Source organism: Podarcis vaucheri, assembly GCF_965113315.1.
Source record: "Podarcis vaucheri genome assembly, chromosome: 14".
Classification (NCBI taxonomy): Eukaryota; Metazoa; Chordata; class Lepidosauria; order Squamata; family Lacertidae; genus Podarcis; species Podarcis vaucheri.
Genome location: NC_138752.1, coordinates 44817000 through 44840980, shown reverse-complemented (window position 1 = coordinate 44840980; position 23981 = coordinate 44817000). Strand labels below are relative to the sequence as shown.

The window sequence follows — 23981 nt, the reverse complement described above, 5'->3', positions numbered from 1 at the left end:
AAGTGGGGTGCTTGCTGCAGGGTTTTGTCCTGAGCCTGTTGTTCAATGTCTTTCTAAACAATTTGGATGAAGAAGTTGAGGGGATGCTCATCAAATTTGCAGATGACACCAAACTGGAAAGGGTAACTAATGATGAAGGAGACCCTGCTCTTTGTGTCTTCCACAGCAGAGATTAGGAGGGCAGTAACATGAGAAAGTGGGATGCAGGTGGCACTGTAGGTTAAACCACAGAACCTAGAACTTGCTGATCAGAAGGTTGGTGGTTCGAATCCCTGCAACAGGGTGAGCTCCCGTTGCTCGGTCCCTGCTCCTGCCAACCTAGCAGTTTGAAAGCACGTCAAAGTGCAAGTAGATAAATAGGTACCGCTCCAGCGGGAAGGTAAACGGCGTTTCCGTGCGCTACTCTGGTTCACCAGAAGCGGCTTAGTCATGCTGGCCACATGACCCGGAAGCTGTACGCCAGCTCCCTCGGCCAGTAAAGCGAGATGAGCGCCGCAACCCCAGAGTCGGTCACGACTGGACCTAGCGGTCAGGGGTCCCTTTACCTTTACCTAACATGAGAAAGGGTGTCATCACCAAGAATGTCCTATCTGTGAAATTTGCTCTGCCTTTACTGCAGAAACATCTGAGAGAAGGCTTAAGACATAGTGAGTGAATAATTTTTTGTTGGGTGGGTGTGTTTTACCTGGTAAAAATCTTCCCATCTAATAATTACCATACTAACCCTGAATGGGACATGAAGAGTGTGGGAAAAACTTGGAGGAAATTGCATCAATCTTATGTAATACTGTGATTCAGCCTGTAAGGATGTGAATGTGTGGGCAGCTGAAACAAACAGAAATTGGAAGGTAGATAACTTGAATAGTTTCTGATAGTGCAACATGGTGTGTTTACATCCCCAGACCAAAATCATGCTTCTAAAAGATGGAAAATAAAATACGAGAATGCCTGCTTGAAGGGGATTCCAGAGGACTTTACAAAATTAGACTGTGTATGTCAGGCCCTCTGTAACTAGCATCATCTGTGTACTATGGCAGTCATCCAAAGGGTCTGTGGACCTTTTACACACATGACTTCCTGCTCTCCTCTGTGAGAAGGGAAACCGTGCAGAGGATTGCTGATTCTGCTAAGAATTATAAATACACAGTTTGCTTAAAACCCTGTAGTAGTTAGAAAAGTAGGTGGCTGAAGATGAACTTGTGATCTGCTGTAAACTGCAGTAGACGGGCTTTGTGTGAGATAGATTTCTGGACCTGAGCCACTGATTTTTAGAACAGCTTAACCTTTATTTTATTACATTTATATCCTGTATTTCTTCCACCATGGAATATTTGAGTCGGGGGAGTAAAAAGGCTTGAAAATTTGCTTAAATAGGTCCCATTAATCCTGGTCAGGAACACCTTGAACTTGAAGCTCCAAGGGAGCTGCCGCTTCAGCAGGGAAGCAGCTCAGACTTCAGTCTCATATAGGAGTTGAAGGTTTTACCCGTTGGTTGCTCTCAGCTAGTCATTGATCTAGACACCTGCTAACTCCTCCACCTGAATGCCTGACTCACTCTTGTGAGCCTGGAGGTAAAGGATAAGGTCTGAGAGCTGAAAAGGAACCTAGGCAAGGCAATTGGTGCAGAGACTTCAGTTCCCAGGGTGGAAATGTCTAGATCTGATGACTCCTCAACATTGCGGGAGATACAGAGATCTGTTGGGGGTGGTGATGGTCTTGCTGCCTGCTCTTCCTCCAAGGAGTCCCCAGGTTTCAGTTCTGGACAGGGGTGAACCTTGACAAATATCCTGCTGGGATTGTTCGTATTGAAAAATATTGTCCCACAATGAATTTTGACCATGAATCTATCATTGTAGGAAATTTTTGTGAGATCCTAAGTAGCTTACAAGTGATGAACTCTTTATTTATAAATGTTATATGGAAGTTGGGAAAGATTCTAGTGATTAAGTAGTGTGTGTGTGTAGAACAGTGGACACAAGAAAAGCTGTTCGGAATAATGGACTAGGCCGGTCAGTTTAGTTTTTGCAGTTGTGTTTGTAATAGGTATTGACTTGAAAATGACCATGCAATTCAGTCCACTGGCCCCCCCAATATCATACAAGCTTTACTGGAATATAGAGCAGGCATTTTTGTAATGATAACATGCGTCTTAACAAAAAACAGAACACCATTCTGTATTTTACTGAAAATGACTGACCACACTCTGGAAGCTTTTAAAGTATCTTTATTACTGGGATTGTGTGCTTAATTGTCACATGATACCATTTCAATGCTACTGGTCTTGACAAGAAGCAAACTTGTTGACAGCACCCCTTTTTTACATCTCTTCTGAGGTGAAAGTACTAGTCTAAATTTTTCACAAAGCTGGGCTTTGGGGCTTGCAAATGGGCATCATCTTTGAAACTGTTCCAAACAAAATTCTGTGACTGGAACTTAGTCTGCTAAAGAAGTACACTGACTGCTAATAAAGACATAAATGGAAATTTAGTTCCATAACTTTCAATCCTCAGTTTAGCTTTACACATTAACTTTAAAAAAAACCCTGGCATGGCCTACAAGTAAATTACCCAGACTTTGCATGGAGGAAGAGACCCTGAAGTGATCTATGGGGAGGCTGTTGGCTTGGTTTAATTCTGGTATCTGTGCAGTGTGGTGGCCTGCCCTCTGTCTAGGATGGTGCAAGGTCCAAAGTCTGGCGGAGGGTTGAGGCCACTGATAATCTGACATTTTTTCTGCCTAGCTGTACTCTCTCTGTCTATTCTTTACAGGAAGTAAAAAGTAGTAGCCAGTTCTCTCAATGTAGAAAGCAGAGTCCCTCAAATATTGGAACCTGTGTTGTTTTATCTAGCTCATAAATGATTTAGAGTTAGGGGTAATGAGGGAGGTAACAAAATTTGCTGATGATACCGAATTGTTCAGGGTTGTTAAAAAGGGATTGTGAGGTGCTCCAAAGGGTATCTTCAGACTGAGTGAATAGAGAGTAAAATGGCAAATGCAATTCAGTGTAAAGTGGTTCACTTTGGGACAAAAGATCCTAATTTCACTTATATGCTAAGCAGGTCTGACAGTGACTGCCTAGGAATGATAACTTGGGGTTGTAATGGATAGCTTCTTGAAGATGTTGACCCAGTGTGTGGTGGCTGTAAAAAGGTGTATTACAAATGAGGGATACTTAGGAAAGGGATTGAAAATAAAACTGCCAACTGATGTACTATGTTTTTTAAAAATGAAAGCATTGTTCTGTTAGTCATATAATTTGCATTTATATGCAAAGAAACTGAGCGGGGCATACACATCATGGGCCATGCTATCTGTGTTGCTTGTTCTGCTGGCGAAAGTTCACTTAAGGAAAGAGGAGTAAAGGTCAGTGGTTCAGGAAGAGTTGATTGGGAGCTTTTAAAGAGTCTTCAAGCAATTTTCTTCTAAAACCATCTTATTGAGGTTAGCCTTTCCTCACTACTCTTTGAAACCCATCTTAAAAATAGCCCTTACTGTGGATGGTTCTGGTTATCATTTACGAAATGTGAATTAACCAATAGATTTTGCATTTTCTTGCGTAGAACAAAGTTGAAACAAATTGTTTCATGTGCCCTTGGTAAGTGACTTTTTGTATGCTCTGGCACTAAAAGAAATGGAAACTTCTTTGTAACTGTATCATGATGACATCAAGGTATGCTTCAGCTGCTTGCTCAGTTGTGCTGAAACTGTTGCCCCGTGCAGGAAATCTCTTGTTTTCTTAATTTTTTCTTTAAAAAAGAGTGACCTTTCCATCCATGCACTTCCTGCACAAAGCAGTGGACTACAAAAATGTTAGGAATATAATAGAAAACAGTTTTTAGCTTTATTATTATTATTATTATTAAAAATGCTTAATATTAGAGGCTTCGTTCATCTATGGAAATCTTTATTGGTGTATATTTCAGTATTGTTTTAAGAAGCTGTCAGTGCTGTAGCCTTCTGGTGTCTTGAGGCAGTTCTCTTTAGAATACATCCTCAGTACCATGTCACAAAAAGTCTGTGGACGATTTAAGTTATCTAGAAATGACATATGACAGCAGGGATGGATGTTGCAGCCGCTGGTGACTGTTGGCTGTGTAGCCTGGGATCCTCTTGTCCTCTGCTGCTGTGAAAAGTTCTTGTCCTCTGCTGCTGTGAAAAGTTCAGTAATTCTCGATGCCATATATCTTCAATTCTGTCAAAGAAAGCACCCAAAAGCCTCACATCTGAAATGCTGGCTTTTTCTGCACTTTCATACCATTCAGAGTTCATGATTATATAAATATTGCAACAAGAAATGTTCTGTAGTGAGTTAAGCCTGCAGCTTGGTTAAGGCGTTAATTGGAAGCATTTTAATTGTGAGTAGGATAGTGTGATGTCTGCCATGTTTAAGGGACTGTGGCTGGATGAAAGCCCTGTTGTCTGACTCCACCATCCAAAATAAGTGGCCTTTCTACCTCATTGTGACATTACGTATCCTCCATCAGTTTCCTCTAACTTGCTTTGTATTTAGTCTTTTAAAAAAGAACTTCTCAGGGAGCTTTCTCTTCTCCATTCCTTAGGGCTGGGCAAGTTCTGTGTCTAGAAGCTAGCATGGTTTCAGAGGCGAAGGAAGGCATCGTGACACCTGGGGTGGGCATCACAACATAAAGCGCATGTGCGGCGTCTCTATGTACACTGCATGCACCATACGTTGTGACGCCGCACATGCACTGTATAGTGGTTTGCCACTGGCACCGCTTCAGTGCTGTACAGATGGTGCCGGGATCCCTCCAGCACCACTACAGCCGCGAACGAGGCTGTAGCGGCAACGGAGGGATGCTGGCACCGTCTGTACGGCGCTGGAGCGGCGCCGGTGGCAAACTGCTATACAGCACATGTGTGGAGTTGCTACGTACAGCGCACATGTGTGATGCCGCACATGCACTATACTTAGCAGATTGCTGCTGGTGCCACTCCAGCGCCGTATGGACAGTGCTGGGATCCTCTGCTCATGGCTGCAGCCGTGAGCGGTGGATCCTCCAAAGGTGGCGGCGGCACAATGGCTGCTCGCATCGCTGCGAGCCCCTATGGGGTGACTTCTTGTCACCCCCGCAGACATGGAACCCAGGGCATACCGCCCCCACCCCCGTTGTGATGCCACTGCATGGTTTAGTGGCATTTTGGGTAGCGGTATTTTTAAAATAATGGGTGGCAATATGAATCAGAAGTGAATCAGAATGGGTGGAGGTTACCTTTCCTCTTCCTAATTTCAGAGGAAATATGCCTACACTAGCATGTTTATTTCCTTTTCTCATTGCACCTGGGTTTTTTTTGTGTGTGTGTGTTTTTGAACAGTGCTGTTCCACAGACCCCTGAATTCTAGAGTAGACCACCAATAGAGTTAAGCAGCAAACCCTTGTGTTACATGACTGGGAGCTTTGTCACTTACAGCTTCGTTGCATAATTTGGGTCTCATACAATAATGTCTTCTCATAATTTCAGCTCTTTGGCCTAGTTTCTTTGTTGCTTTGGCTATAGTTTCCAAATCCTATGATGTGTAAATGCTCTCCTTCGTATGGGTTTTCCCCACACCGAGTCAGTGATCTTGATGGTGGTGCAGTGATGGGTTGAGAAGTACCTACATGAAAATGTTACCCATAATTATATGGGAGCTGACTACAGGACAGTGACAGACACATCCCCCAATTCAATGAAACATAGCAGAAAATAGTAGTTTTAAATTCCATGTCCCATCTGTGGAATGCTCTCCACAGGGAAGTTCGCCTAGTGCCTTCATTATACACCTTTAGGCACCAGGCAAAAATATTCCTTTTTAACCAGGCTTTTGGTTGATTTGATTGACATTGTATGCCCTTTTAAACTGCCATTCTTTTTTGGGGGTGTTATTGGGTGGTTGTTGTTTTGATTATATATATATTGTGGTTTTATAGTTTGATTTAGTCTGTGAACCGCTCTGAGACCTCTGGGTATAGAGTGGTATATAGATTCAATGAATGAATAAATGAATGAATAATTTAAATATCATCACATGAGAAGGAAGAAGCATCCATGTTTGCAAACCTATTTAAAATGGAGGACTTTTATACTCAAGATTTTCCAGTCATTGCTGTGAGTTTTACTTTTTTAAAAAGGTGTGGTTGTGGATAACTAAACTGCATATTGTTCCGTCATGGTATTTCCTTGCAGTTTGGAATATATATATATGGAAGAGTAAATTTGATTAGTTGGCAATACTTCATTATGTTTTATGGTTGATATTCCTAATTCTTTTGTTATTTAGATTCAGAATACCAAGTATTATGAATGCTTCCAACAGGTGTTTATTTGGTATTGAGAGTAACTTCAGTAGTGGTCAAATACATTGAAGAAGAGACATAAATATTTATTTTTTAAAAAGTAACATTTGCTGCTTCTTTTTATCCAGTTTTCTAAATGTTTGTGTTTTTAGATAAGCAAAAAGCACTTGCTGTTTAAAATGACTTCATTTATCACACTTTACCGTTAATGTGGAAAAAGTAAAGTTGCTAATTATTTCAGTATTTGTCTATCATGAAGTCTGAGGCATGAACTTTTATCATTTTTTTAAAGCAAACAGTTTCCAAATCACCCTGTGCTGTACCTCCTCATTGAAAAGATGTGTTAGTCCAGTTGTTAACTTGACAGTGTTGAATTATGTATGGAAAATGTGGCAGCCTGAAGGTGTTTACTGTTAGACTCATACTTTCTCTAAATGACAAGAGCTTCTCTTCACAAGAAAACATATTATAAATATGCTTTGTTATGTCAGAACTAGCACAAACTGTGGTTAGCTTTAATGATGGTTTGTTCAGATGAGCCAACTTCACATTAAGATTTTAAAATCCTGGATTGTATAGTGAAAACTAATTACAGTTTCCAGTTCAGACATAATGACAAATAACAATTAATTAAAAATAGGGGGGCTGTATCCAACTAAGTTTTATTGTCTCCATTAATTTCAGTGGGTATGCTTGGATTCAACTCAACAGCATATGCTCTTTACCGCCTAATGAATATGAGGGCAGTGGGGTGGGGGGAGTGGGAAGCAGGCTCATGCATGCAACAAAAAACTATGGCTTAATGTAACTGCTGAACAAATTTGCTAGTTCCTACTCGTTCACGAAGTGCTATTGCAACCCCTTTGCTGGCTGTACTTGACTTGAGGCACAACTGAGGATAAAACAGATTTAAAAGAGAACCAAGATGAAGGAAGACTTTAATACCCTTTGATTACTGGAATGATGCTTGTAATATGAATGTAATACACAATAGAATGGAAAGCAGTTTACTTTTTAAAATGTGAAAACTATCTGTCATTCGTATTGAAACCCTGAGACAATTGCATTCGTTAGTTAATACCAAGTTCTATATACTGGCACCACTATTTTCTCCAAAGTTGGTCATTAAGAATGTTGTCCATGCTTTCTTGGCACAAACTCTGTTGATGTGAATGAGGCTTTTACTTGTGAAACATGAAGTACCAGAGTAGAAAGCAATTATACATAATTGTGTGTGTTTTCCCCTCCAGTGCCTGATGATCTTTCTGTAGAAGAGAGAGAAGAGCTTTTCAATATTCGCCGTAGAAAAAAAGAATTAATTGATGATATCGAGGTAAACATTTTCCTTAAATCAAAATGTCGGTTGCTCTGAAATTAATGGTATGAACTGTGTATTGAGTTGTAAAACACTATGGTAGCTTTTTACCACAGTCTGAAGAGATTAATTTCCAATAATTGCTATTAGAATTAGGTGTTCCAAGTGCTGTACCTCTGCAGAAATTGATGTCTTAGTTGTTGGCATCCATCTGTCTCAAGAGACAATGGAGTGCACCTCCAGGGGTGAAGTCAAACCACTGCATTATAGCACATAGTGACCTCCCCGGGGCGCAAGCCTGGGCAGTGTGCATGGGGGTCCTGGGCTGCCCAGACTATAAGACCTCCCTTTTGGCCTGACTGATGTGGTCCAAAGAAATGTTTGGCACCAGCTTGGCTGCAGTAGTTGCTGGAAGGAGGCATACAAGGCCCCATCCAGCTTTTTTGGGATTCCACTCCAGATTTGTGTAGGGTTTGCTCCTTACTCTTTTCTTTTCATGAAGATATCCCACAAGACAGCAGAGGTTTAGGATCACAGTTTTCCCTCTCCTACATGGGCTATCTTCCCAGCTTGACAAGCCCCATCTGTCCCTTACTTCCCTCTACATGTGCAGAAACTGCCTTCTTGACCATTGGACCCACAATTGGTCTTATGCGCTCAATCCTGCAGAGCCTGTCTTCTCATGCAGGGGAAGTCCTAACTCACTGAGGGTTTGAGACCCATTGGCTACCAGCCAGTCAAAACCATTTGCTAGGTGTGGCTGTTGTTGCATGCTGACAGCTTCTAGGAGCCACATGTGAGAACTGAGTGCAGGGTGAGGACCAAACTACCCCAGAAGGAGCACGAGGTGTCCCCCACCAGAGGTACTACCCCTCCCCTAACACCTCATACACCCAAATGTCATAGTGGTGTGTGAATAGTATGATATTGCAGGTAAATACATCAGAGCAGAGTTTTGTGATAGGATTGTTGCTCCATTTCTAAATTCAAAAAGAAGCCAGTGAAATCCACCTATTTTTGGAAAAGCTGTTTAATGTTTGCTTGTATTCTTCTCTCATTTTGGCAGCGGTTAAAATTTGAAATAGCAGAGGTTATGACTGAAATCGATAACTTGACAAGTGTAGAGGAAAGGTAAGCTGACTTTGTCATGTGTGCTTTATGGAAAAGCAGCATTCTGTTGCTTCAGTGTTTTTGAGGGCCTTGCAGAAATAGCCTAACTTCCAGCTGAGACCTTGATCATCTTCTTGGCCCCTATGCAGAGACGCGGACTTAGAAAAAATATTGGGGGGGGGGCCCGGGAAAGCTCATGAATAATAAATAAGCTCATGAATATGCAAATAAAGTGGCTCCGGCCCTAAATAGGGCAAGCCACGCCCCCCAGCCAGCCGATTGGCTGGCTGGGAGGTGTGGCCAGTTGGGATTCCCCTGTTCTCGCGGGATTTCCGGCAGTGCCTCCGATTAGGGCGCGCGGCTGGCTGGCTGGCGAAGGAGCAGGTGAGGAGGAGGCGGGGGACGGCGGCGGCGCTCTGCTGGAAGGGCGCCCGCCCGAGATTATTGGGGGGGCTGAGCCCCCCCAAAATTTTTTTTGAGGGGGCTCGAGCCCCCTCAAGCCCCATGGAGTCGGCGCCTATGCCCCTATGTACTGCCTGTCTTCAAGGGGGGAGGAATATAATTAGAAGTAGTTCTATTATTGAAATTTACTGCTTATTCCCACAAAGAGCTGGTTTAGTAAATGTAGGATGGGGTACAGCAACTAGTTAGCCCCATGATTATGATATTCAGCACTACAAAGTTGAGAAATGGCAACTGAGTGCACTATTTCGGGATGTGTCTCTCCCTTTTACCTTGCACATAATACCACTGTTCCTGTGTCATTGTAAGCTTCCCCTTGATGGCTGTGCATTTGTGTAGGTCTTCACATTTAGTATTAAACTTGGCTAAGATGCTATTTGGTCCATTAAAATCAATGGAGCCCGTGTCTGGATCCTATAGGACACAAAATGATGCTGTTGTTGTTCATTTATTTATACCCCACCTTTCTCCCTTAAAAACTGCTAAAAATATAGGAAAAACCATGATTAAAAACATTGATAGAATTAAAGCTATATAATCTATAAAATACTGTATATTTAAAACATACAAATAATTGTAATAAAAATAATTGTAATGGCACACGCCCTTTAGTTAAAAGCAGTCATTTCCCAAAAGTCTGTCTTCACCTGCTGGCAGAAGGACAGCAAATAGGCAGCCTGTCTAGCTTCTCCAGGGAGGGAGTTCTGAAGTCTGGGAAGCAGCCACCAAGAGGGCTGTGCAATTTACTTATACACCAAAGTAATTAAGTAGCATCCTGATCTTAGCAAATAGGGTGTATCTAGCCTGTTGTGCTGTCTGCCACTTTCAGTACTTTTGTTAAAGTTAATACTCAGTGTGTCACTCTGGGTGCATTTGGGTTTGCGTTGACTGGAATGCCATTAGAATGCAGTGTGTCCTCATTTCTGCAACACTTTCTTCTGTCTTTGTGTGATGCAGCTAACATAGTGCAGACTCCCACAGCTTCTCTGGCACAATGGCCTCAGCTGGCATATTCAGCCACAGTAACATCATAGGCTGCTGTTTTGTGCTAGCGCTGCAGCAGACCTAAAGGCTTATTTGCCAGTACAGAGACTCCAAAGATTGCACCGCCAATTGGCTTGGATTGAAATAATCCAGTTTAACTGGTTTGTGAGTTTAAGCCATGCACATTATCCTCTTTAATGCCCTTCCTCTAATGTATGTCAGGAGGGTTTAAACACAATGTATTAAAAATCTAAAATGAAGTCAAAGCTACTTTGAATTATTTTTGAGGGTAAATATTTCCCTTTCACTTTGGGAGTAAAAGTTCAGCTGTTCCATTCTATTCATACTAGCTGTATAAGAGGAAAATGTAAATAACATTTAAAATGTAAACATCAAAGATGTTTAACCAAATACATCTGTGTTATATTCTTTTCCTTTTATTTCCCCCCTTAAAAATATACAGCAAAACTACACAGAGAAATAAACAAATAGCTATGGGAAGAAAAAAGTTCAATATGGATCCCAAAAAGGTAGGACTTTTGTGTTCTTGAGAATGTATGCTTGTTATTTATTTATGTCCTACTTTTATGTTTATTTTTTATATCCTACTTTTCAGTACAAGAGATCCCAAGGCAGCTTGCAAAGTAGATTAAAAACATATATACAATAAAATCACAATGAAGTACAGTCGTACCTTGGAAGTCAAACAGAATCCGTTCTGGAAGTCTGTTCGACTTCCAAAACGTTCGGAAACCAAAGTGCGGCTTCTGATTGGAAGCTGCGGAAGCCCCATTGGGCATTTGGGTTCCAAAGAACGTTCACAAACTGGAACACCCACTTCCAGGTTTGCAGTGTTCAGGAGCCAAAACGTCTGAGTACCAAGGAGTTTGGGATCCAGGGTACAACAGTACAGAAGAATGGAGAGTTAAAAAGCCAGAGCGACATCAAACCATTTGTAGCAGTCGGTACAAATAAAAAATGACCCCAAAGACTGGCAAAATAAGACTGTCTCAGCCATTCACCTAAGGCAGGGTGGTCCAAAATATGGCTTGCCAGGCCTTTTTTGGCAGTCCCAAGCAAGGCAGGGAGCTGCAGCACGGGGAAGGAGACCTGGGGGCTCTGACAGAGTCCTAGAGTCGTCCTGTCTCCTTCCCAAAGCCTAGCTCTGTTTGCTTCATCAGTGCATAAAAGGCATGTGTATTCTTGGTGGGGATTTTATAGAGACCTGTGCTGGCATAAACGCTAACAGACAGCCGCTGCCAGGGAATCAAGGCTGACTTCACAAGGATGATCCCAAGATGGAGCTTCATGACTGATGCCATTGTTCTGGGAGGACTGCTCACCTTCCCCTGTGTCACATGTGAAGCGCTGCACTAGGCAACTGCCTTAGAGTGTTTGGCATATACTGAGTCACACCATTGACCCATTGCTCAGTATTGTTGCTGCTGGCCAGGAGCCTAGCTATCCAGATTCTCAAGCAGGGAATGTTCGCATCCCTACCTGGAGATGCCAGGGATTGATCCTGCACAGAAAGCAGATACAGCCCTGCACCCAGGACTAGTCCCTGGTCTGTATTTCTTCATGTTATTGTTCCTCTGAAAGAGCACAGCAGATGTTGCTGCTCAATGTTTACATATACTATATTTAATAATATAAAGCACTTTATTCTCCTTATCTCATATCTTTGAGAGACAGCTTAACCAGCACATATTTGCCTCTTCTTTCAGTTCTTTGCCCTTTTTTGTTCTTTTTTTCCTGCTCTAAAAGCTCGAATAGGTCTGGAGTCTTGTTTTCCTAAGTGGTTCATTTTGGAAGATGACAAAATATTTGCCTGGGGCATCTGAATTTCCAAAAAGCAGGCTTTATTGAAGCAAAGTAATTTCAGAAGCATACAGATTTAAAAAATGGAGTCTATTGATGAGATTTTGAATTGTAACTAATTTCTTAGTTTTCAGTGGTTTCCAGCATGAGTGGAAACATGGCTGGCAGACATGTTCCCCTTTGCAGTGAAATGTGCATCTTTCTTTGCGATTTAAAAAAATGAAGTTGATTGTTGGTATTCATGTTCCAGCTGGGTGTTCAGGGAAGTTTTCTAGATAGTAAAGCAATTCAGAGGGAGACTGGGTAGAGGAGAGGGAAGGTGGGGTGGGGGAAAGAGAGATCATACAGTTTCCTATACTAAAAATAGCTTCTCAGACTGATAAAATGGCATTGAGTTTGCCCTGATAAAGTAGGTTGCAGTTGTTGATTGAATTGTCCAGCTGCAAAATATTTTACTGCTGTTGTTTCTGCAACCTGTCTGCTTGCATCCAAATGCTTGTTCCATTTGTTCACAAGTATTGTTTTTCATTATCTCCAGCTTATTTTTAAAAACCACATTTGAGCTTGCTGATTTTAAAAATGAACCATTGCCATTTCTGTTGCATTGTTGCAAGTGCCATTGCTGCTTAAGATAATAGCAATAAAACCAGTAATAAAAACATGATTAAACTCATTTAAATCCTGTTAAAATGCACACATGCCAACCTGAATAAAAAGGTGCAAACTTGCTTCCCAACAGAAAATAAAAAAGGGGAGGACATACCCTAATGTGGTCTGGATTAGAGAGAACATCAAGCCATAATTTGGTGCAATATTAACAAGCCTTTCTTTTAAGAACCATTGGGCTCATCTGCTGACTTCTTCCTCTCATGCATCATGATTCCCTCCCTCCCTTCCTCCTTAGTGTTTGGCAAACCATCCATTTGGCTTTTTCCAACCTGGTAAACCAGAGTTTGTGTTTGCCCTGCAAACCACCATTGGAAATGATGGTTTGATCCTGGTTACCAATCCTGGTTTGCAGGGCAAACACAAACCCTAGTTTGACAATACAGATGAAACAGCAAAATAGGATTTGCCACAAGCCAGGAAGGGAGGGAATAGCATTGTGTGAGTCCATGTATCTTTTAAAAGATTTAATTCATGTACTACCAAATCATAACTGTCTGTTATGTCTGAACCGGCTCACATGTCTGTGCTCTATTTCAAAGTCATTTGACAGAATTGGAGATTATTTTATTGACTTCTGGACATACCATTATATGTAGCTCTTTTTCAATCCTATGTATGTTTACTTAGAGGTAAACCCCATTCTGGTCAGATTACAGATTTCAGCCTTAGCTGAAATAAAGACACAAGTTTAGATTAAAATACAGTGCATAATATATAAGGCTATATATAATTTTATAGATACAAATGCACTGAATTCTAATGTCACAGCTTCATGGCTCAGATTACTATAACTAACTGCTTTATCTGATGATGCAGTTGTAATTACATGGTGTTATCTATTTTTCTATCTACTCACACTGAAGTTTCCCAAATCATGCTGTGTGTCAAGTCATTAGCATGATGAACAGACAAATATTCAGTTATAAGAAGATTATCTCTGTAATTTGCATCCTGAGGGCTAACATGGAATAGATAATAATTTATATCATTACTATTTGTTTAGTAGATCTTCTAAAATGATTTAATGTAATAATAAAAGACTTGCAAACAACAAGCATCAGTTGCTTGTCAACAATATACCTGCATTTAATAAATATTGAAAAAGAAAAAATAGAGAAAAGAAGCAGGGATTAAAGATGCGGCAGATTAAAATTCCTTAATCTGTTTATAAACATACATAGGTCTCTTGTATTGACTCAGACAACTGGTGCATCTAGCTGGGTATTATCTGTTTCAATTTAGGGTCATGCAGCCCTCATCTTTATGAGTCTTCAAATGTGTATTGAAGATCTATTTATTTCCAGTTTATTTTCCTTGAAAGCATATTAGTCTGCTGCTGATGCTTCATCTGGTGCTGAATTGCTTTATTTGTTTTTAATGATATTATCCTGAGGTGAACAATATTGTTGCCTATTTCCACTGCTATCTTTTCGGAGGGTTTAAGGTGAATTGTGATTGTACATTTTATGTTTATATCTTGTAAACTGCTTTAACTGCCCTTTAGTTGGGCTAAAAAGTCCTTAATCAATATACAAAGCAGCTGTCCAAAGCCTTGGGCAGAGTTATTTTCCATTTTGTACTACTTATAATCTTTTATCTAGTGATACAAGGAATTTATATTGGGATGCTATGGAGACATGATTAGGCAAGGAAGAGTGCCATTGTGTTCATGTCTTGTTTGTGGACTTCCCCTAAGCACCCGATAGGCCGCTGTGAGAACAGAATGCAGGACTTTGTTGTGTAATTCAGCAGGGATGTTCATAATAGCTGATTATTTTGATTATACGTATTTTGATTTAGTTTCAGTAAGGTAAGGGGGATGATCCAAAGGCTTCCCAGAAAAGGTGAGCTTTGAGGAGGGGGTGCACAGATGAGGCTGCATCTCATCTGCATAGGCAAACTCCTACTTATCAATGAAATCAATATAATAACTCCACAGCTTAATATTTCCAGAACATATAATCTTGTGAAGACGAAAGCAACTGAATTCATTTCCTCCTGCTGCTTTTTAGGGAATCCAGTTCCTCATAGAAAATGACCTATTGCAGAATACTCCTGAGTACATTGCACAGTTCCTCTATAAAGGGGAAGGGCTAAATAAAACCGTCATTGGAGATTATCTCGGTGAAAGGTAAGTAGAGAACAACCTGTGTGTCTTTTTATGTTAAGCTTGACATGGAGAGCCATGCTTTCATCCTTCTTGTTCTCTTTGACCATGGCTACAAATCATGCACATCTGTAAGAATATATACGCCATGCAGAAAAATAGGAACACCTGAGAAGTTTTTCAGTATGACTATGATGCAGAATTATCACCCCCACTACCCAACAGATGAAAATGTACTTTGAGGTTTTTGTTTTTGTTTTAAAATGGTTAAATATTTATGTTGAAAGCATATGGTGACCACAGTCCAGCAAACCAGCAGTGCATCTCAATGGGCAGCTGTAGAAAGCAGAGAGTCTGTAGGCACAGACTTTACCCTATCAACTCTGGCTTCCCTACTAAGTCATTTGCAATATTCAACTTACCTCCTTATATAAGCACATTTATTATTTATTCCTTTGATAGGAACATAGGAAGCGGCTATACATGAGACCAGGTTGTTTGTCCAAACTATCCCAGTAGTGTCAACTTTGTTTGGGCAGTAGTTCTCCAGGGTCTCAGGTGTTCACCTCACCTGCTGCCTGATCCTTTTAATTGCTGTGGATTAGACCTGGGGCCTTCTGCATATGATATATATATTCTATGATTTAGCTGTGGGCCCTTCCCTATCCTTGTAAGGGATCTCCAACATTGACTCATAGCCTTTCTCATAATGTGCTTCCTGATCCTTCTTACTGGAAATGCCATGGTTTGGATGTGGAACCTTCTGTGTTCCAAGTATGTGCTCTACCAGCAGCTCATATAGGTTTATGAATTCCAAGGGGCATTTTCTCCATTGCATTTCTATTCTTCTGAAACTCCGAGATCTTAAAAATAAAAATCTAGATAGGAATGCATGTGGTTGGGCAGGGATTGTTTCTTCTAACTGGAAGCAAAATGACACATTGCACAGGTGTATCTTCTTTACACATGCTTTCCTGAGTAGAGGAAAATCTCGGGAGGTTTCAGAGTTAGATTTTGACAATCATGTGTGGCATTTAATGTTGAGACCAGAGAAGAAGAGCCTGCTAATCTTAGGAGACAGCTGGCTACATAATTATTAGCTATCAGCAAGGCTACTGCCTGTCCTAATAATAGTTCTTTTCGTCTGTTTAATGTTGTCTTCTGTGAACATCTTATTGGTGGTAATATATAGTTTAAGCAGGCACTTCAGAGGAATTGCAGCATCCCCTAGCTTTTAATGTGAACAAATATTAAACATAAAGGCCATTCTGGCTACAAATTTGATCTTTAAAATGTAGAACCAAAACTGCAATCAATGTATAGCAAAGACTGCAAACTTAAATCATCTTCAGAGCTTCTTTATCCAATTTAACCTGGATTTCCTGGTCTGCAAACAGCTTCAGGTCCCTCAACCCCCCTCCCTTATACGTGACTGAAAATAGTACAGACTCTGGCAGAGAGTATCTTAATAGATACCAGATGCCTTATTGTGATGTAATGCTTCTTGGAGATGAAAATATGGGGTATCGTTCACAAGCTCCGTTGCAGTCACAAAATGGCATGAATAAAAGTAGTAATTCATACTGGAGGAGTAGATACACTCAGTCTCTTTGGGTGTGAATATCTAACATGGTATTTCAGAGTTTCTTAGGAGTAAGGCTTTCTTGTGTTTCTAATGTAGGCAGTTGAAAGTTAAAGAACATTGTTCTGCAACAGAACTGAGCTGCTTTTTTGTGTTGTTCCTAATTTATGTCAATAAACTGTGGCTAATACAAATTATATTTTTAAAAAAGAAAGTGTAGCTAACTATGTACATCTAGAGTGGGGAACATTTGTTCTGTGGGTCTAATTAAACCTGCTAGGCCTTCATATTTGCCCTGTGAGGCCATTCTTGCCAAGCTGCGCCCACCTGTCCTATACCTAACAAATAGCTCAGGAGGCCAGGCCTAGTGAACACAGCAACTCTTCCCAGTAGACCTTGCCCCAATGAGGCAGTTGTGTGGACTGTATGAAAGTTTTGTAGCTTAATACTTAGCGGCACTGTGGAACTAGGAAATGTTTAGAACTGCAGTCCTAGCCATGTTTACTTGAAAGTAAGTCTCATTGAATTTGGTAAGATTTACTTCTGAATAACAAGCTTAGGATTGTGCTGTACCACTTGTGAATGGCATGTCAGTTCAGGGGAGATAAGTTTTAGCCAAGTGCGTATTATCTTTAGCAAGTTATTTAGTGTCTGAGAATTTTCCAAACACTTTCTCGACATTTCTTCCGATGGTTAAATGTCTATTTGTATACTAAAAATATATTTAAAAGACATCCTCATGTGCCCATCTGTCTTTGGGGAGGATCAGCTTGCAGTGCAGAAATGTACAATGTATGCAATAATTTAAATGTTTGAGATGGGAAGTTCAAACTGAATTTTGTAGCTTTATTTTATAGCTTTAAGGTTTTTAAATTTTATAGCTTTAAGGTTCTGGGCAGGCAAAACTATATTTTTTTCTTTCATTTATCCTCCCAAAAATCATGTGGTCATTATTTATTTCTATTTTACAGATGGATGACAACTGTGTTGTCACTATTTCTGTTTTATACATGAACTGAGCCTTAGGGAGAGTTTCTTGTCAAAAGCCACCCAAAGAGCCCATGGCTAAGCTACAGTTGGTCTTCACATCCACATCTAAATTTCACTTCCAGAGCACTGTTCTTTATTGGTGGGTCAGGACCCACAAAAGGGTGATACCAGGACCTAATATGGGTTACCCTAGTGGTACCACCACTACTTTCTTTCTAAAAAAAATCATTAAACAACAAAAAGAAAGTCTGAAATCTTGTGAGTGTCTTTATGTGTGTGTGCCTGGGAGAAAGGTGGGATAGAAATACTAGTAGTAGTAGTAGTAGTGTACAGAGACAAAGTTCTTGCACTCAGCTGAAAATACTGCATTTTTTTTTTACTCTGAACTAGTCTTAAACCTTCTGCATTTACCACTCGCTTCTTATAGTGAACCAGATTTGCATACAGGACAACAAATAGTTTTGAATATTTTTTTATGTAACTGACAGATGGAAAATCGGAAGTCCTTTTTATTATTCTCTCTTCTCTTTTCTCTCTGTCTTTTCTTCTATAAGTTTGTTCTTTTTCTCTTTTCTCTTTTCTCTTTTGTTTTCCTTTGGTGTCCTCTGCTCTGGGCCGTTATTGGGGTCCAAGGATTACACACACGGGTGGGTGGGTGGAAGGACCCTGAGTGAGAAGGCAGAGAAGGGAAGACTTCCCAGGGTGAAAGACTGGGAGAAGAAAGGAAAGCTCTCAGGCAAGAGCTGGGAGGGCCCACCACTTTGTGTGAGACGGGGCTTAATGGCTACCTTTGAGAGAGGACTGTGTTTTCTTTTCTCTTTCTCTGTTTTTGTGTTTCGTTTTAGAATAGTTTCTTTTATCTTATTGTATCATGAAAAAAGCTTGAATAAGAGCTTATAAAAATTGGATAACAAATAGTGCCCGGTTGCCATAGATGGCAAGGCATTGCATGCAGGCACTAGCTGGTCCACCCATTAGCAAGGTGAGGTGGTAGCCTCAGGTGGCAGATCCAGCCTCCTCTGCCGCCTCTTACCTCCTCCTCCTCCATGCCCAGCCACCCCCTTTGCCACTACCTGCCACTTTGGAGGCAGCAGCAATGGAGGGGGGAGGAGGTGTCAGGGTGGGAGCAGCATTTTCTGCTTTGCCTGAAGCAAGCTGGCCCTGTGGAAGTGAGTCAGTGGACCGTCATTGGCAAGGGCAGGGAGACCAGGAGAGAGCAGTTCAGCCTCCCTCTGCATCCAACATAGAAAGCAAGTAGTTTGCCATAAGAGGGAAATCCCCTCTTTTGAACCCAGCATAGGACTGCAGCAGACCTCTGGACAAGGGACAGAATTTTCTACCCCTCCTCTACCAGCTTCCACCCTGCTGGAAAATACAGACTAGAAATGACTGTACCATGTCCAGATAAGGTTGAAGTTGTGTACTGTATAACCAAGAGGGAAACCTAGAGGTATTTCTCCGAAGGATTCTTCTTGAGTGTATTTTCTAAATAACGTTAATTACTTTCTTTATTCCATTCCCATTGAGGATAAAAACATTCCTTTTGATGCGTTGATCTACTAATTTCCCCTTGGCAAGAGCTTCTATTGTATTTATAACAGCCACAACTTGCTCACATCCTATTTAATGAGTGGAGTTTTCAACATATTAATTAAAATACTTGAAAAGGTTTGTTATGTACACTTAAGGAGGCGATTCAGGCACCTGCTTGCTTTAGAAACCCGCCTACCTGTTGTTGAGTTAGAAGCTGATCTGCAACATTTTCATTTAATGATGTGATTCAAACACACCCTAAGGATTACAGGGCATCTGAGTCCAGTAGTATTGAAATTTAGAATGGTGCTGTGTTAAAGAATAACTACCTTAGTTGTATTACCATTTTTCTCTTTTTTAAAAAAAAGAATAAAATATGCATAGTTCATAATTCATGCCCTTATATGAGTTTACATTTTGTACAGTGCATAGGAGAATAAAATGTAAGTTGCTTATTAAAATATTAAATTGACTGATGCTCTTCTGCTGCACAGCTTTAATAGTTCGTAATCGCACTGGATTTTATTAGAGTCCTGAGATTTCCAGGTTTGATTTAAAGGGGGGAAAGGTTTCTAGTCCTCATGACTGTAATGCCAAGTTTGAAAATGTAATGGCAAACTGAAGCCCAAGCTCATTCTTTCTTCCTAACTTCTGGGAATTCTGGGAAGCCTGTAATTCTGGGAATTGCATGTTTGTTCCATTGCCTTTGAGATGGGAAACTGCATGTACAAACAAGTTGCTTGTATAGCTTTTTACTCCCACTACAGGCAACTGAGAACATACATGGCTCATATTCGGTTCAACTTGACTGCCAGTTCAGATACAGAGGGTTCTTGGGTCCTGCAAATTGAACTTATTTGCACCCTGTTTGAAAGCAAGCCAGAAGAAGTTGAGTTCTGCACTGGCTGGATACTTGATGCATTTATTGCCGTTGTTAAATATGTATCCTGCAGTTTTCAACAAAAATTCCTTCTCTCAGGGCAGCTAACAGCATGGTTATTTGTTAAGGAGGGCATTGCGTTGGACTACCTCAAATTGGATGTTGTCTGGCCTATGCTAAGCATGGATGTCCTTGTTGAGTGAGTGGTTACTCCACAACTTTAGCCCTGCTTTAAGTATCATCATATTCTGGATCCCTGCTTCCCCTTCTTGTGTACATGTGGTTATTGTGCAGGATCATCTGAGGAACAATGTTGGTATATGACACACCAGTGCCACGCCTCTTAACTGGGTCAGCTTGGTGTGCATCCAGTATTTCACTGTGGTCGGGGAACTGGATGTGGGAATATTGTTGGACCTCAGTCAAGATTCAAGTTCTAGGCAATAGGGACGTGAGACCAGGAGTTGGGTGTCAGTCAGCCCTCATGGGCTAGAAGTGAGTGTGGTCTGAAACAGGCAGAGGTCAGGTAGCAGTGAAAGGATCAAAGGGAGCAGGAGCGTAGACAGCCATCCCTACCATTTTAGGCAGTTGAATTTGGGGGCAACAGATAGTTGGTTATTTAATTTATTATTATTGTGTTTTTATTGCCAGGGGATAGCAAGAGGCACTTGTGAGATTTTCTGCTGCAGGTGCAAAAATAACTCAACTGGCCTTGAAAATAATGCAGCCTGATTGTGGAGGGGAGGATTTGCTGCTCCCCTTTAGGCAGCAAAGTGTCTTGGGACAGCAGGGAGTCTCATTGTGCAAGAGATGAGTGCTATAGGCTTAAGGAGCAAGCTCTGAGGCTGGGGCTTTATAGAACCTGGGACAGGTGGGTGCAGCAACCTACAAGGCAGTTCCAGAGTTAAGTTCTGCAGTGGACATTTGAGTGCTGGTGCCATAAGAGATAAGGCACTGGAACCTGAGTGCTGGGAAGCCCTAGTTCAAGTCACACATGTATGTATCTATGCACACCAATGCCACCTAGGTAGCAGAGGCTAAGCAAGAGAAGGGACAAAGGACCATTGGGACACCTGTTATTGGTGAAGCCCAGATTCCCTTTGGTCATGTGAGCAGCCAACCCTGTGGATAGGCAGGCTGGGGGGGGGGGGAGTCAGAATATTGAAATGAATTGCCGCTGACATTTTACTCTGTGTGTTTTATTTCACAGGGATGACTTTAATATTAAAGTACTTCAGGCTTTTGTTGAACTCCATGAGTTTGCTGATCTCAATCTTGTACAAGCCTTAAGGTGAGCACACTAAAAAAACACCTCTCTTACAACTTTTTCCTAAATATATTTGCAATTTTTAAGCAGAGGCCACAAAAATAACAGAATCTGCCCCCCCATGCCTCAATTTGGTGAGCAACACAAATAACAGTGTGTGTGTGTGAGAGAGAGAGAGAGAGAGAGAGAGAAAGAGAGAGAGAGAAAGAAAGAAAGAGAGAGAGCGCGAGCGCGAGAGAGACTGAAATATAAGGTTACGAATCATATAGCTAAAGAAAAGAAGAATTCCAGGCCATGTTGATAAGTCACAGCAAATAGTGTTAGAGACTACCTTGACCTATTGTGGTTTGAACCTTCACCACTGATAACACAATGTTACCCAAAACAGTAAATAACTCCTCTTTCAAGTTTGGCATGCTGTTAAATGAAGGATATAAGTTTTGTTGCCTATATAATTCAATGTTACCATCAAATAATTTGTTTCATGGTGCATTTCAATAATGTATTTTGAAGGGTCAAAGGGGTGTTATAAGCAGAGCAGCATTGCTGGCAATAGTGTTAATGAACTCTGCCAGAACTCACCCAGGTGGAGATGAGTGATTACTCTAGTTGCCTTTGGACTTAATGTTAACCCATAGCATTACAGGAATGGTTGTGCAGTGAGGAAATTGCAAGCTTCTTTTTCCAATTAACTGTACTTTTGTGTTGTAGCCAAATCCTAAACCATGGTCAATCTTCTTAACTGTAGTTTACTAATGCAAGCCAGTTTCATAAAAGCATGGTATGAAATTGTTTAGTTTAGTAAGTCCTAGTTAGTACTAACTGTGGTTTGTTTGATTCAGATGTTATGAGTCATGACAAGATATGATTAGTCTAAAACAGAAGTGAAAGGTCCCAGAACTGTCCATGTGGCCACACCGGACAAGAGGAAAGGGAGGAATACATACCATGATCATGGGTTGGGTGTAATATTAAGCCAGGAAGCATGATTTTCTCCCACAATGCACAAGTGGAGAGCCCTCTTGGGCACAGTCATAGTAAACCATCAGCTGTGACTCATTGTAACACATGACTGGGGCATCTGATTAACGTAAGCTGCTAGGCTACCAATTTTATTTTTGGGGGAAACTAGAAATCAGTGCTGATCTACAGAGACATAGTGTTTGATAGTGTTGTAGCAAGAGATACTGTAGTGGGTGATATCTGACATGCAAGTTAATGTATATCTTTGCAGGCAGTTCCTGTGGAGTTTCAGGCTTCCGGGAGAGGCTCAAAAAATAGATCGCATGATGGAAGCTTTTGCTTCACGTTATTGCCTTTGTAACCCTGGAGTCTTTCAGTCTACAGGTTAGTGGTGACGGCTTTCCTAGCCTGATTGTGTTTATTGTGTCAGTAATATTGGGTAAAAATTGGATGACAAGAAGCTAGAAACCTGTAACAATCTTGACTGGAGAGAGCACAAGAGTCCAAGCTCATTTCTCTGGCTCAGTGTCTCCACTGAGACCCATGTTCCTCTCAAGAGACCCAAGTGGGAGAGGTGCACTGTTCATCTCTTTAGTCTAGCCTGCTTTGGAATGTTGTTTAATGGTAATTAAGTTACAGGAAATTGAGACTAATTTGTGAGTGGTTCAGGCATGCTCTTTTCTAAAAGCAGTAAATCTTCATACAATCACTTTAGCTACCTCTTTTCTGGCATACATAAGAACTTTGGGTGGGTTCAAAGCTCCGGTTGCAAAGTGTGACTTATCACCCTTGGGGTTTTGGGAGAAGAGAAGGGGCTTCTCATGCCCTTGCTTTCTTATTAATAACTAGCCATGGGCTGGTTTTACGAAGAGTAATCATTCCGCTTTGATGCTGCATTTCAGATACATGCTATGTGCTATCCTTTGCAATCATTATGTTAAACACTAGTCTACACAACCACAATGTCAGAGACAAACCAACAGTGGAGCGGTTTATATCTATGAATCGAGGTATTAACGAGGGCGGGGACCTCCCCGAGGAACTGCTGCGGGTAAGCTGCTTTTACAACGGCAAGTGTGCCGACTTTCTGCTTTTGATGTGGGGCCAAGAAACAAGCGCATCAATTTTGGCACTGATCTCTTTGGGAACCAACACAGTAGGATTTATTACCATGTAACATTGGATCTCTGGAGAAAGAATACTCTCAGTAATGCTAGCTTGAGAAGAGCTGGCTTGCTCCCAAGGACAGCAATCAGTCTTTAGGGACTGTGCTGGGAACTGAACTGGGGTTTCCCCAGTCTCCAGGTCCATCCACCACTACAGCCACTACTTTACATTTGCTTTTGTTCAGTTGTGAGGGCCATTAACTGTGATGGTCCTCCACACATCTACATAACTGACGTTGGTACATAAGAAGCTGAGTCAGACCTCTAGTCCATCTAGCTCAGAGCTGCCTGTGCTGTGTGCAAATGGCTCTCCAGAGTTTCTGGCAGTCCTAAACTGGAAATGCCAGGGATTGAATCTGGGGCCTTTTTGCATGCAAGATGTGCTCTACTACGGAACCTTTCCTGGATAGGAGATCCATCTCTGAAGATGAACACACAAATGGTTAACTGTACATTCACCTATCATGGTTATGTGTTGACCAAGCTGGCCTCTGCTTCTTCCCTCACATTCAACTACCATAGTACCTCTATGTCCTGCTGAATATGGAAAGATGTTTATGATTTTTTTATATATATATAACGAGTGTGTATCTTGCAGGTAGATGCTTCTTCCTGCAGATTTCCAAAGTAGAACTACTATTTTCCAAGGAAAAATCTCATTAGCCTTTTTGCTTTCTGTAAAGTGGATGATTCTCAAAGTGAGAGATTCATGCAAACCCATTTTACCTGATTCAGGTGTTTCCTGGTGTGTTTTGAATGGTTGAACATGTTTACAGGTTATTAAATTTTCAGTGCTTCCATTTTTGCCTTTTTTGTGACCAACTGTTGAACAATTA

The 23981-nt window shown here is 41.1% G+C and overlaps 1 protein-coding gene across 1 annotated transcript in view; it reads left to right on the top strand.

Annotated features, from left to right (window-relative positions):
* The window catches only part of CYTH3 (cytohesin 3), a 74815-nt gene that overhangs the window by 29746 nt on the left and 21088 nt on the right, over nt 1-23981 (top strand). Inside the window, exons 2-8 of the mRNA XM_082199848.1 lie at nt 7547-7629; nt 8678-8742; nt 10631-10697; nt 14670-14788; nt 20960-21040; nt 22251-22363; nt 22882-23030. Of these exons, the coding sequence (XP_082055974.1) occupies nt 7547-7629; nt 8678-8742; nt 10631-10697; nt 14670-14788; nt 20960-21040; nt 22251-22363; nt 22882-23030 (677 nt within the window). The remainder of the gene's footprint in view (nt 1-7546; nt 7630-8677; nt 8743-10630; nt 10698-14669; nt 14789-20959; nt 21041-22250; nt 22364-22881; nt 23031-23981) is intronic.